The sequence below is a fragment of the Aureobasidium subglaciale genome (genome assembly GCF_000721755.1).
Source record: "Aureobasidium subglaciale EXF-2481 unplaced genomic scaffold scaffold_11, whole genome shotgun sequence".
Lineage (NCBI taxonomy): Eukaryota > Fungi > Ascomycota > Dothideomycetes > Dothideales > Saccotheciaceae > Aureobasidium > Aureobasidium subglaciale.
Window position 1 is genome coordinate 279,798 of NW_013566984.1, and position 13,124 is coordinate 292,921.

The 13,124-nt window shown below is 50.3% G+C and overlaps 6 protein-coding genes across 6 annotated transcripts; 2 read left to right on the plus strand and 4 right to left on the minus strand.

The window, feature by feature from the left end:
- Nucleotides 1-302: 302 nt before the first annotated feature.
- On the plus strand, nt 303-1,014 carry AUEXF2481DRAFT_5249 (uncharacterized protein; the record flags this gene model as incomplete). Its single annotated transcript, XM_013487935.1, has 2 exons — nt 303-361; nt 408-1,014. 2 exons carry the CDS (start codon nt 303-305, stop codon nt 1,012-1,014), a joined length of 666 nt encoding a protein of 221 aa, XP_013343389.1.
- A 252-nt stretch (nt 1,015-1,266) lies between these two features.
- On the minus strand, nt 1,267-3,243 carry AUEXF2481DRAFT_89063 (uncharacterized protein; the record flags this gene model as incomplete). The annotated part of the gene is made up of 4 exons (XM_013488171.1): nt 2,702-3,243; nt 2,549-2,646; nt 2,399-2,501; nt 1,267-2,351 (listed from the first exon to the last, which is right to left on the minus strand). The coding sequence occupies exons 1-4, from the start codon at nt 3,003-3,005 to the stop codon at nt 1,267-1,269; spliced, it is 1,590 nt and encodes a 529-aa protein (XP_013343625.1). The 5' UTR covers nt 3,006-3,243.
- A 372-nt stretch (nt 3,244-3,615) lies between these two features.
- AUEXF2481DRAFT_5251 (uncharacterized protein) lies at nt 3,616-5,729 on the minus strand (the record flags this gene model as incomplete). The annotated part of the gene is made up of 6 exons (XM_013487936.1): nt 3,616-3,966; nt 4,025-4,155; nt 4,213-4,256; nt 4,326-4,709; nt 4,782-5,289; nt 5,327-5,729. The coding sequence occupies 6 exons, from the start codon at nt 5,727-5,729 to the stop codon at nt 3,616-3,618; spliced, it is 1,821 nt and encodes a 606-aa protein (XP_013343390.1).
- Nucleotides 5,730-6,926: 1,197 nt separating this feature from the next.
- Nucleotides 6,927-8,439, minus strand: AUEXF2481DRAFT_29730 (uncharacterized protein; the record flags this gene model as incomplete). Its single annotated transcript, XM_013487989.1, has 4 exons — nt 6,927-7,178; nt 7,231-7,960; nt 8,017-8,174; nt 8,212-8,439. The coding sequence occupies 4 exons, from the start codon at nt 8,437-8,439 to the stop codon at nt 6,927-6,929; spliced, it is 1,368 nt and encodes a 455-aa protein (XP_013343443.1).
- Nucleotides 8,440-8,631: 192 nt separating this feature from the next.
- AUEXF2481DRAFT_40259 (uncharacterized protein) lies at nt 8,632-11,517 on the plus strand. The gene is made up of 4 exons (XM_013488063.1): nt 8,632-8,852; nt 9,105-9,889; nt 9,939-10,098; nt 10,171-11,517. Exons 1-4 carry the CDS (start codon nt 8,656-8,658, stop codon nt 11,231-11,233), a joined length of 2,205 nt encoding a protein of 734 aa, XP_013343517.1. The 5' UTR covers nt 8,632-8,655; the 3' UTR covers nt 11,234-11,517.
- Nucleotides 11,518-11,899: 382 nt separating this feature from the next.
- AUEXF2481DRAFT_80059 (uncharacterized protein) lies at nt 11,900-13,022 on the minus strand. The gene is made up of 2 exons (XM_013488161.1): nt 12,608-13,022; nt 11,900-12,551 (listed from the first exon to the last, which is right to left on the minus strand). The coding sequence occupies exons 1-2, from the start codon at nt 12,678-12,680 to the stop codon at nt 12,031-12,033; spliced, it is 594 nt and encodes a 197-aa protein (XP_013343615.1). The 5' UTR covers nt 12,681-13,022; the 3' UTR covers nt 11,900-12,030.
- Between the last annotated feature and the right edge of the window lie 102 nt (nt 13,023-13,124).

Sequence of the window (13,124 nt, forward strand, 5' to 3'; positions counted from 1 at the left end):
AAACTTTCTTTCTACTGTCCAAAGTAAACAATCGCGCCTTGGTATCTTGGCTATATCGCATCACGCTCACATGGCGATCGTAAATGTCTGACTGACTTTTGCATTTCGATTTGCGCCACCTCGGTCATGGACGCTGCCTATTTTTTTTCTAACTCATCGTGTGACTGACTTCCTCGGAGCAGTGTGGTCTGCTTATATGTACTGTCTTCCCGGACGTGCCGGATAGTTGCATCTCATTTAATTTCCACTGACGCGTCTTGAATCTGGCTTGAATCACTCAAACAATACAATCTACCATCAATATGACTTTCTTGTCGCTGCTACTTACGATTCCCTTCGCCGCACAAGCTCTGGCACAAAAGTAAGCACGTGTTGCACTCGGCTGGACAAATACTTACATCCAACAGCACAAACTTGACCTTTTCATTCTCACCATCCACACTGAACACCTGTGCGACAAATGGCTCAACGGAAGCCGTCACATTCACCACAAGCAGCGTTCCTGCCACATACCAATGCTTCAACCTCGAAGATCTGTTTTCTTCCAGCACATCAAGCAGCTACGGCTCTCGTACGACACAATCACCTCAATCTTCAGTCCCCTACGAGGAAATAGCTTGGCGTCTCTTCAACACGGATGCATACTCAAACCAACTCAACTATTCAAGAGTCTGGTACCAACAACAAAATGTGACATCACCGAACCAAGGTGAAGATGCCACACGCCTGCTTGAAGTGTTTAGCGGACGGAATTGTCAACAAACGAATGCTTCTGCAGAGACCGTGCATCCTATCCTGGGTTGGACATGCCAAAGTTCAGGGAATGGAGATTGTTACGAGGCTCCATACAATATCATGAGTTTCCAGGTCGGCTCAGCAGCGGCGGTGAATAGTCAGTACAAGAAGTGCTGGACTGCATCAACAGGCATGGGTCCAGAGAGACCGGGGAGTGGAAAGGCTGCTGCTGCCGTGGGAGCTGTTGCTATATTGTTTGCTGGCATACTAAGCTGGTGATCTACGTTGAGTTGTATGAATTTATGAATTTCACAATATGCCCATGTGCCGAACTGTGTGGATCCTATCCTCTAGCAATCAATGCAGAGCAATGACGAGCTGCAGTAAGGCACAGTCAGATCTTGTGAATTTGTCGATTGAAAGACGTATTACCGCGACATTTATATGAGACTGGACAAGTTTGTGCTCTCGAGCAGCTACGTCCGTGACCGTCCCTCGCATACGGATGGTGACCATCACTTGTCGCTGCCCCTAAGATGTCCCGACCTCCAAGATCCCCACCTTACCTGTGGCGGCAAGACCGTCAAGGATACCACAAGGATAGTCAGCAGTAAAGGTAGGAATAACTTGAAGACCGCTTGAGTTACGAGCACCACCCAGAAGCCCAAATTTGTTGTTCACACTCTTCGAGATCTTCGGCCAACCAGGTCCAGCGTATGGGTTCTTTGCAAAATCTGTCCAGATAGTCTGCATTAAGGCACTCAACTGAATTTGATCTTCAGATGCTACGCCCTTTTCATTTGCCAGAGGGTAAGAGCCGAAAACTTGAGCGACCTCGGATGCATGGACAACATACTTGGAACCATAAGTGGCAGTGGCTAGGCCGTACCAGTATCTCCAAGTGTCATAGTTGTTGAGTGCAAGCTCCCGAGCAAACCTAGCCACGGGACAGGTGAATAGAAGATCTGTCAGGATCTGTCCAATGAGGTCTACAGGAGGGTCATCATTATACTTGGGGCCGACAAGTGCCACGAGTGCTGTGATATTGGTGCCAAGGAGTTTAGTGAGAATCGCAGTCGCGTTGTTCGCGTTGTCGTTTCCAAGACCAAGAGCAGATAACAAGCCATCGAGTTCTTGCGTGTTGGTACCCATATAGACAGGCACATCAGCAAATGAACCGGCGGATATGGCGTCCGAGATGCTACCAGCCTGTGTAATACCATCGGTGACAGGAGGCCAAAGCAGACTGATACCAGCACTTCTGATGTAGTTGAGGAGCTCTGTGGCATCAACCTTTTGCAGACACGCTAGAGATGAATTGACATCGCAACCAAAGTGTGAGCTGACGTTATTCCAGTTCTTGCTCCCATCGCCAGGTAGAAGATATATAGGCGACTCCATGATGGCAGCCACGAAAGGTAGAGGCTTTGGTGGAAGAGCGAGGATCTGAGCAACGGAGTAGCCACCAGCTGATTCACCGAAAATTGTGATATGTGATTTGTCACCACCGAAGGCGTTGATGTTGTCTCGAGCCCACTGTAGAGCAAGACGCTGGTCGAGGAAGCCAGGATTGGGTGTAGATGATCGGAGTTCGGGTGCATTAGGGAAACCAAAGACTGCCATGGTAAGTGATTTGTTTAATGCTGTGAGAGGGACAGCGTACTGCTTAAGCGATAGTTGAAGGTGACAACCACGACATCATGATTGACAGCAAGAGAGCTAGCATTGAACTCTACATTGGAACCAGCGCCGATAGCGAGGTCACCCTAGACATTGTTAGTATAAATCTTGAAGATGAACAGAAAGGACATACACCATGGATCCAGAACATGACTGGCTTCTGACTAGATGGGATTGTGTTTGGGGGGACATAGATGTTGACAAAGAGGCAATTCTCGGAAGATGGGTAGTCTATACGACCATCATTAGCTGGATGCGAGCACAGGTGGAGAAGATATAGCCTTACCAGTAGTGTTAATTTGCTGTATGCAAGCATCTCCAAATTTCTGAGCAGCAAAAGGTGTTGTCCAAGAGCCTGAGTACGCAACAGGAGGCTCAAATCTCTTGGGAGTGTCTGCATATGGTATACCAAGATAGGCATCAACAAGTCCCGTGACGCTCGGTTGATTGAGTACAGCAGTTGCGGTTCCCACAACCACACCAGAGGAAAGAGTGACAGACGGAGAGACAGCACGCACGTCCAACAAAGGAGATGCGACGGTGATGGCGACGAGACCAAGCAACAAAGTGGAAATGTACTTGAGTGGCATGATGAGGGACTGATATCAGAATGGATGACACCGTTCACACTGGGCAAGGTGATGCTTTTGTATTCTCATGTTTGGAGGCCTTCGACGGTCGGTCGAATGGCTAGAGCCGTCTTCCAGGTCACACGCAGAGCGTCCGACACGACATCAAAACCTTGATCACATAGCAGTGTCAATCCTACCCAGGACTGCTTCGTATCTTTACGAGGCATGACATTTAGGAGAAACAACCAGACCGTTGTGCATCATTTAGCTGTGGAAGCCGGAGAAAGCTTTGACCTTTGAGGTCGGAGAGCTCGCCAAGACCGGGATCGATGGCCGGCTTGTGGAGGAGCGCCTCCCGTGGAGGTACGCCTTGCACTTCCAGCCACTGATACGAGATGCTTCATAAATGATCGGTTTTTTTATCCCCGGGGTGACGGTCATGTTCGGTACCATGAAGCCTGCCTTCGTACATGTGCACTCACAATTGGACGACCCGGACCTCTTTTTGGCGTCGCTCACAGAGAGGGCCATTCTGTACCTCGTATTTCGTGTTCGATGTCTCGACATATTACTACTTGATGATTCTCCCTCCTTCAATCGCATTGACAGAATTGCTTCGCGGTCTCAACTAGACATGGCCCTTCATATCTCTACCCTCAATGATCTGCGCGACATCCGCCAAGTCATTACTAACATGTCCCTTGCCGATAAAAGGCGTCTTGATCAAGTGATACTTGACATGATCTCTCGTTCTTATGTTGAACACAGCATCCAGCTCCTCAAGCGGTCGAGCCTTGGTCTCAGGCAGACAGAACCAGGTAAATACGAAGCCAAACAAATTCCAGGCAGCATACCAGCAGAAAGCGCCTTGGGAAGTGAATGCTTCTTCCAGAGGAGGCCATGTCAATGCAAGAAGAAAGTTGAAGCCCCAGCAAGTAGCTGTTGCGAACGCCATACCGGTATCACGTACTGCAAGTGGCTATGGAGTGTCAGTACTGAGCCTGGGATATGGAAGGGAGTGGTAGTCAAGAACTTACGAAAGACTCTGCAGAGTATGTGAACGGCACAGGACCCATGCCGGGACTGTAGCCCACCATGAAGAGATAAATACCGGTTGCCACACATCCGATACGTGCAGTGCTTGTCTCGGGGATGTAAAATGAGAACCCTGTAAAGAAAAGACAGGCGGACATGTACGGAAACGTAACAAGCAAGAGCCACCTACGACCCTTAGTGTCGATGGTCAAGATGCCAGGGATAGCGAATAGCCTGGGCTGATATCAGCATGTGTACGTCGCAAAGTCAAGGTTTGAAGCCTCTGAAGCCTGTGAAGCCTACCAATTGATGATACCAGTTCCCATAGAGGCAAGAAGGGCTTGACGCTCCCCGAACCCAGCATTGATAAAGATCTGGGACGAGTAGTAGGCTATGACATTTACCCCGCAAAATTGCTGCATATACATAACAAAGAAGGCTGACTGCGCAGCGCGACGGTTTCTAGGGACGGCGAACAACTGGGTGGCTCTGGCCCAAGCAGTTTTTGGTTTGAGCTCATTCTCGAGCATGAGACGGATGTGGATGTCGTACAGATCACGTGCTGCATGCAGACGGCAGTGACGAAGTCTGCAAAGCGACGAGAAGGCCTGACGATAGCGTCCTTGGCTCATGAGCCAGCGTGGACTCTCTGGTGCGAAAAAGGTCATACAACAAACAATGATCGGACTATTCGACAAGTTAGTCTCAGCTAGCGCAATATCATGTGACTTGGCGAGGCATCATGTCTATAGTACTTACGGAACACTGGTGGAGGCAAGCATCAATCTCCAGTTCAGTCCGGAATATCCTTCTGCGGACACACCGTAGAAGGCTACAGAGGCAACAAAGCCTAACATGATGCCAAACGCAGTCCACATCTGCCATTGAGACCCTAGGGCGCCTCTGATCCGAGGCGGAGAGCACTCTGCAGCATATGCGGGTGTAGTAGAAGATTTGGCACCAATAGCGAAGCCTCCGACAAAACGTGAGGCGAAGAGTTGCCATGTTCCAAAAGTCGCACCTTGCCAAGCCCCGGAAGCGACGGAGACGAAGCAGGAAATCCAGATCGTACCACGACGACCAAAGTATTTATTGAGAACTGGCGACGTCCAACAACCGATGAGAACAGAGCAGAGGTACGGAGCACCGTTTACCAGGCCTTGAATCCAGCTGTTTGTGATATTGAAGTCTTCGAAATAGAAGAGCTGAGCTCCGTTAACTGCAGTTTGGTCCATGCCTTGCACAATGGCAGCAGATCCGCAGAGGACTGTGGTGTGTCAGCTCATTTTGCTCTTCTTGAAAACTTGAATACAGGTACTTGCATGCAACGAAGTACATAGTTTTCGTCTGGGCCCACTTGTCCTTGAAAGCCGGACTCTTCTCCTTTGCGATCCAATGTATCTCATGCTCGGTAGGGTTCAACCGATCAGTATCGTCGCGATCGTATGCATAGCGAGCACCACGAGTAAGTTCGTCCTTGAGGTCGTGCAGGTCGTATCGCTGAATCAGACCTTCCAGATCGACAATGACATCGCGCTCGGATTTTCCCAGATAAGGGTCGCGTTGTCTTTCCCACAAGGTGGCTTCTTGCAAGCGATCAGGCGAAGAGGCACCGGAACTCCTCTCATCCTTGACATCAATCTTGTCAGTCTCGCCTTCCGGGCCAGCACCCTTGACACCATTGAAGGGAGGTTTTTCGTTTGCCATGTTGATTGAACGTGCCCAAAGATGATGAAGCTATAGGACGACACCAGCAGGTTAAGTAGGACATCGAGTATGATGGAGGATTATATCGCCTAGAAGATCTGCAGTCCCTGACTGCTAGGCCAAGCAGATATCTGAGAGGCCATGGCATGTTATGTTCTCGGCTTCTTGGGGGTCTGTGTGGAGTGACACCCCCATGGGGCCGCGGGGTGTGTTGAACATTCCCGGATGCTCCCTTGAGGGAGATCAACCACGTTACTAACCTATCTGTTGCAGAGAGCAGTGTGTAAAATCTTCTCTCGACAAGAGATAAAGTGCGCCACCGTGTCACCAATCTGAGCACGCAGAGGATGAACGCCAATGGCCACGCTCGGTATTGACCCTGAGTTTCTTCCCATCTCTTCAAAGTCCTTCGGCTGTGACGACTTGGCTTACGCGAAATCGATCAATATTGTCTTGTTATGGGCATGGCTGACGCTGCCTAGCACATTGGCGGAGGTTTGACCGAGGTGGAGGCCAAGATAGCTCCAGGGCTCGGCGAGTCTCGGCAGGGTTGGGTTTTGTGATGCCAGCGCGATCGTGAGGGCGTGGTCGAAGGGCATCCATACGTGTTCGTTGACTCTATCTCTGCCTATGCGCGCGACTGGCTATTCTTCCTCGGTGGATGATGGCGTGTGAGCCTGTCGAGACTGCTAGGCTTCAAACAGTCTAAACTCATGAGGGATTACGCGGCCAAAGTCCGACAGAAAGGTCGAGTGGCCATGTCATCGTAGCGTTTTAGACCTGAAGAGGAGCAGACCGATCGATAATAAGGTGGAATAAACGCGGTCGATTGGTGGACATCGCGTGAGCTGAGACACAAGAAAGAGACAGAGGCGCGTAGGATGTGGTACTTTGCTCTACGTCATCGGTGCACTCGGATTTCACTGTCAGGGTCGTCCAATTGACAAGATAATTTGTAGCGACGATGTGTTTTTCACGAGCACGAGTGACAATCGGGTCAATAAAACAGTAGAAGGACATGAAGAAATATCTGAAGGCCTGACTGCGGCAGTTTGATCTTAGTAGCGATGGTTGTTAGGCGGTAACGACTCAAAATACATTTCCACCTTCGTAGACGCTGAGCATTCGTCCAGATGATTCCGTCTCTACGGCATGTCCCGGACCAAAGTAGAAAGTCTTCATATACAACTGTTCAGTCTAGATAGCTGACAGCATCTTTCTATCCTGCTTCAGACGAGCACACCCAATTAATACTGCGCCAACGATCAGGGTCGATCCCGAGAACATGCTGAGCTCAAGGTAGCCATATTGTCCAACGAGCTGCCCACTGATAGGTGTCCCAAAAAGAACCGTTAGTGCTATACTTCCCATCGATAGACCCATAGCAGTACCCATAGTTTCGGGTGTCGCCAGGCGCGCGATACAAGCTGTCTGGAGACTCATGATAGCCTGTATCGTCAGCACATGTCAGGAGCCTCATTCGGAAAGATATGCGACTCACCCCGGAAGCAAATCCATAGGTGAGGGCCCAAACTGTAACGCCAGCGACATTTGTTGCTCCGGTCCAGCAGAATGCAACAATACCAGAGGTAAGAGCTGCGGAAGAGAGGAGATTGAAGCAGCCATAACGGTCAGCTAAGATACCAGGCAGCACTCGTCCAAAGAAAGAAGCACCATTGACGATAGAGACGAGGTAGAAGGTGAATGATGTCGACATGTTGAGAGATACAGCATAAGAGCTCACATAGAAGAGAGGACTGAACATCCCGAGGTTGGCGATAGCCATACCAGCACAGCAGAGGATGAATGCTGGTTTCTTGACGATGCTGAAATCAGCTTTCGGCTTCGCCGTAGTAGCTTCGTCTTTCTCGTCCTGATGGGATATAACAATAGCTGGCGCACGAACGAGTAGGCAGCTGAGAGTGAGTAGTGGTAACATGATTAATGCAACAATCCTGATGGTCCAGCCAAAGCCAAGTGTGGTGTGATTGAGCAGTTGGTCCAGAACAATTGGCCATACCACACCTCCAGTCGACGATCCGGCAACAACGATCCCCATTCCAAGAGCTCTATTCTTGCGAAAGTATTTGGTGAGGGTCGATAAAGATGGAGTAACCAAGAAGGCGGAGCTAACACCAAAGACCAAAGACTGCGCGAGGAAGATCTGATAGTATTCCTTGCACAGTGAGACCATGAAAATTGCGAAGAGTACACCCACAGTGCCGATACATCTAGATAGACGGTGTTAGAGTCGAGTAGTCATTCTGCGGAACAGGAGCCAGCTTACAAAAGCATGTGCGGGCCAATCCTGTCGTAAGATATACCGACTACAGGAGAGCTGAGATACATGGCGCAGATCGCAAAACTACCAATCTGCGAAGAGCATAAACAGTTAGCATAGGTTGAGGATGGAAATGACCGTTCCGGGGAAACATCATCTGGTGGCTGCTGATGCGTGAGCCAGGCTGATCTTCGAACATACCCATGAGATGTCAAACTCGGTCTTGTTCGATAGCTGGTTGGCATGATAGTACTCCTGAAAGAGACCAAATGCATTGAAAAACCCGACACTGCAGAAGAAGGCACAGAAAGCTCCAACAAGAACCGATATCGATCGCTTGTTAAGCTCCTTAACTTCTCGAGCATGAATGGATGTGTCGCTTGATTGGATTTCTGCTTCAGCAAGCATCTTCTTGTCGATGTGAGACATTGTGACGACTCTCGAAGACTGATGAGTTGCTTTGATGATTGGAGCCTGTCTAGAAACCATTGTCCAGCTGCAGTTGCATACTTATGCATGAACATGTTGATATAACTCGCACGGACCATGGTCTCTCCACGGAAAGTCCACGGAAGGATTCAGCTCTCTGTTTTCTATCATGGACTTACATCTTGTTCACTCCCTGGACTTTCCGGTCGAATCAAGATGAAGCGCTCGGCCCCTGAAACGAGTACAATCGCAGAGCCACAGGCTACACGTCGTCGTCAGGATCCAGTGTCCTGTGGAGTGTGCCGCCGGAAGAAGCTGAAATGCTCCCGCACGTTTCCATGTTCGAACTGCGTATCGCGCGGGTTGAATTGTGAGCCTCCTGAGGCTATGCCACGAGTGTCAGGTCAAGCAAGGTGAGAACGATTACCTACCTCCTTGTGTGCTAACCTGTCAACTCATCCCTCCGACGCACAAAGCAGAGATGTCGAGCTGTAGCAAGGCATGGTCATTTTCTGGACGGACCACACTGGCGCAGGGAGTTGATGGAATGATCTTTCTCGATGATAACGCTTCAGATCCAAGATGTACTGTGCCTTGAGACAGCTTCACGTGTGATCTGCTCGCCGAGAGGCATAATTGCGACGTGCGACGCTGACTGAAAGCAGAAGCAGCTCAGTCGTACCTTCCGACAACTCGGTCTTAGCACAAGTATTGGAGCGACTTCAAAAACTTGAAAACATTGTTCTGGCGAATGGCAATGAGATGCGCCGAGATAAAACGCAAGCCGGACCTGAACCTCTACTGACCATGCACGAGGACGTTGTACAGAATGATATATTTCATGCCATTAGTAGATCTGATTCATCACCACAAGCCAATGTCGAGCGACAACGCGAAGACGAATTTCGCTCTACAGACATCACTGCGTCGCGGCGAATAGATGCTGTCGATAATCAAGGTGAATTCCTATTCACTTCTGCCGGAGTGTCGGAGATCGCATTCGACCTCAATCTCGAGGATCCGATCCTGACCAATATTTCCGTGAAAGGCAGCAGAGTTGTTCGCCGCATCTGTTTGCCTGCCAGGGAAGAAGCCAATATCCTCTTCCAGTCGTACGACAAGTCACTCGGGTCATGGTACCACATCTATCACAGGCAGACGGTTGAAGCTTTGATTGACGAGACCTACTGTCGAATCGTCCGTGGCCAGGCTCCTAGTCTCTCACACGCTGCTCTTCTGTTAAGCATCTTCGTCAGCGGAGCATACTTCCAAGCACTCGCTGAATGGCCGGAGAGTGTGTTTCCTGGTTCACAAGAAGCCAACCGATTATCCACGAGTTGGAAACAAAACGCCCTCGACATCCTAGACCACCTCGAGCGTACCACAACCACTTCGATTGAACAGCTGCAGGCTACTATCATCATGTCTTTGATGATGCAAAACTTTGAAGGTAAGTGCAATAATTCGTGCTGTAATCGTCGTTAGACTGATTGCAAAAGGGCTTTCCAAGAAGTTTTGGCTGCTCCACTGTACTTCAATAACTCTCGCTAAGGACTTGTCCATACACGTGTTGGACCTTCCATCCAGGGTCAAGCCAGGAAACAAGATCGAGGGCGAGGTAAAGAGAAGGATCTGGTGGTATCTCGCAACCACGGATTGGTGAGTCGAACGAATCCCTGCTTCCTCCCATCGACCGTATCGTAAGAGCCTCTTGCTGATGGTGTGCAAAAGGCTGCTGGGGAGCATGCCCAGCCCACAGGAAGGTACCTATAGCATTCATCCAAGACATGCCCATGTGAATCGACCCATGAATATCAACGACGATGAGCTTCTCCACGAAGAGGAAACCAGCGACAAGCCGCTCACTGAACCGACCGAGATGTCATACTTTTTGGTCAGGACGGTTGGAGGAGAAATGTGCCGTATCCTGGCTGATCTCGTCCACCCACTAGCCTCTGGCGTCAACAGCGTCGATTACGACGAAATTGTCGCTCTCGAGAAACGGACTGCAGGACTGAAAGACGACCTACCTTTCTATTTTCAACTTGACGAAGAGAGTCGCCGACGAACAGAGCCATATCTCAGCAAGTATCCACAGCTGGCGACGCAGAAGTATCTCCTACAGCAAGGGCTTCATTGCCATCGGAGCAGAATTCATCGACCATTCCTTATTCGTGGATCGACGAACGCAAGGTTCAATGTCTCGCGGACAGCATGTCTGGAATCTGTCCGGAAGTGTATCGAGATCTGTCGACTATTGCGTCATGAGAAGAGAGACGCGGTGCTCCCAATCACGAGGCTCAACTTCGTCCTATACCACATCTTCATGGCGGCACTTACGCTGGCGCTTGATCTGTGTTTCAACAAATCGGCTAGCGAAGCAGAAGACCAGAGTCGAAGAGCGGAGCTCAAGGAGGCATGCTCGATGCTGCAAGAGTCTAGGACGGAGATGCCGGCTGCCAACCGTTTCATTACTGCACTGATGGACTTATTGCGCAAGCATAAGATCCAGCTGCAAGACGCTAGACCGAAGAACCAGTACCTGACACCGTCTGAATCTACAGCGACGCCAGCTGTGCAGCCCACTGGTATGGTAATTGTTCCTCCTGCTCAGAACGAGGTAGCTCAGTCGCATGGGCCGCCGGAGTGGAATACTTCACTCGATCCGGTTCCGGACCTTGAGCTTGACAAGCTGTGGGAAGAATTCATCAACATGGCTCCTGGATCAAGCGCCTCAGGGTGGGATGACCTTCTGGCCGACTTCGATCAAGCAAGTCTGTTTATAGGCGTATGATTGTGTGTTTGTCCTTCTCCAACTCTTGTAGTCTTATTCTCATGGATAGCGCTGAGGTACTCGAGGTTGACTGTTGGGATTCCGAGTTATGTCTTTGGCAAAGGTGTCACATGTCGTGGCGTAGCAGCTGTGCAATGCTGTGTGATCTCCTCTTCTATGCGAAGCACTGTTACACTTTGCAGCTGTCTCGAGACACAAGCCTTTCTGAATCTGAAGCAGTGCCACCGGAATCGTCTCTTCTGCAGATTCCACTCCAAGTCCGTTGATATGAGATATAGCCGTGCTTTACTACAGCTCGCCTTGGCTTCTGTTCTGACTGTCGCAGGAGAACGAGACTGACGGAGGGCAGCACTAGGAGAGGTTTAAGAGATCTCGGCTGAGCGTGTGTTGCAAGACTTCGAATCACGCGTCGCGATCTACTCGGCGCTGGCGCTTCATTGTGTTCGAGAAGTGGCGCTAGATCCGTTGGATTATACCGAGAATTGACGGGGCATCACGAGTGATGGATGGCTGTAATGCCTCTTTGGTGAAGCACCGAAGCTGGCGCGTGTAGCCATCGCTCACGTCATATGGCAGAACTCTGACCTTGAAGGCGGTGAATCTCCCAGCTTCTATGCAACATTGTGCAAGTCTTCCCTCTCATCCTGACACTGACTTCATTATACACATAAACAAGGCAGACTTTCAGCAGCGTGTACGTTCAATAAAAGGGTATAGTCATTTTCGTGTATTACATATAAACAAAAGCTCGTAGGCTATAGCAACAATCCATCAAGCGATAACTCGAAGTAAGCACCCTACAGGAGGGCAAAAGCGCCAAGAGCAACAGCACCGGCCAAACCAGCAGGACCCATGGTAGCAGCAGCACCAGTAGACTGTGCTGAAGCTGCAGAGCTTGCGCTGGAAGCTACACTTGAAGCAGCGCTTGCGGCGGAGCTGGTCGCCGAGCGGGCGGAAGAGCTTCCGGAAGATGCGGCGGAGGATGCGATCTTGCTAGCCGACGAGGCGAGGGATGAGAGAGATTGGGTCGCTGATGAGAGAGAGGTTGATGCAGAGCTTCCAGTGGCAGTTGCGACAGCAGCGGCGCTGGTGCCCGAGGCGGAGCCTGAGGCACACGATGCAGCGGTAGGGAGGTTGGTCACGCCGACGGGAGCGCAAATCTGACTGGCATAGGCAAGAGCTGCTGATTGGCCGGAAGTGTCACAGGCAGTCGAAACACAGCAAGAGATGGTGCTGATGAAGCTAGCATCGGAGCAGATACATTTAGGGTCGAGGTTGCAGCTGGCGGGCAGAGCCTGAGAGATACAAGAAGTGGCACCTAATCCTGTCTCAGTATTGGTTTTGGCACTGCTCCTGACAGTTGGGAGAACTCACAGCTGGGAATGCTTCCGAGCTGAGCGGTAGCCAAAGTGGCAGCAGCAACGAGAGTGAAGGCGGCGGTGCGCATGTCGACGATTTGATTGTGGGAGAGGTTGAGGAAAGGTGAGATAATTTCTGGAACTACAGACAAATGTCTCCAGGAGAGAGCGGGAGCATGTTTATATTATATACCCTCAAAATACATGTACCCCAAGCCACAGACCGGACTGGAACAAGACAAGGATAGCCGAAGGATCAAGTCAGAGCTGCTACCAAGACGAGTCCTAATTGGTGCAAAGGTGAAGATAGGAGGCTGAGATAGTATTGGAGCCAGCACAGAGGGGACAAACTCAGATTGACATTTCTCTAGTGGCAGCCAATTTCTAGGGAAACGGAGCCGTGGTTTCTTCCATGGGGTGGGCGGTTCGACACCAAGACACCGGCGCGCCGTGGATTGGACTGTGCCAAGTGAGTTTAACATTGATCGTGGGGTTCTAAGAGAGTTTAACGGCGCTTGGGGATCAAATGGTCA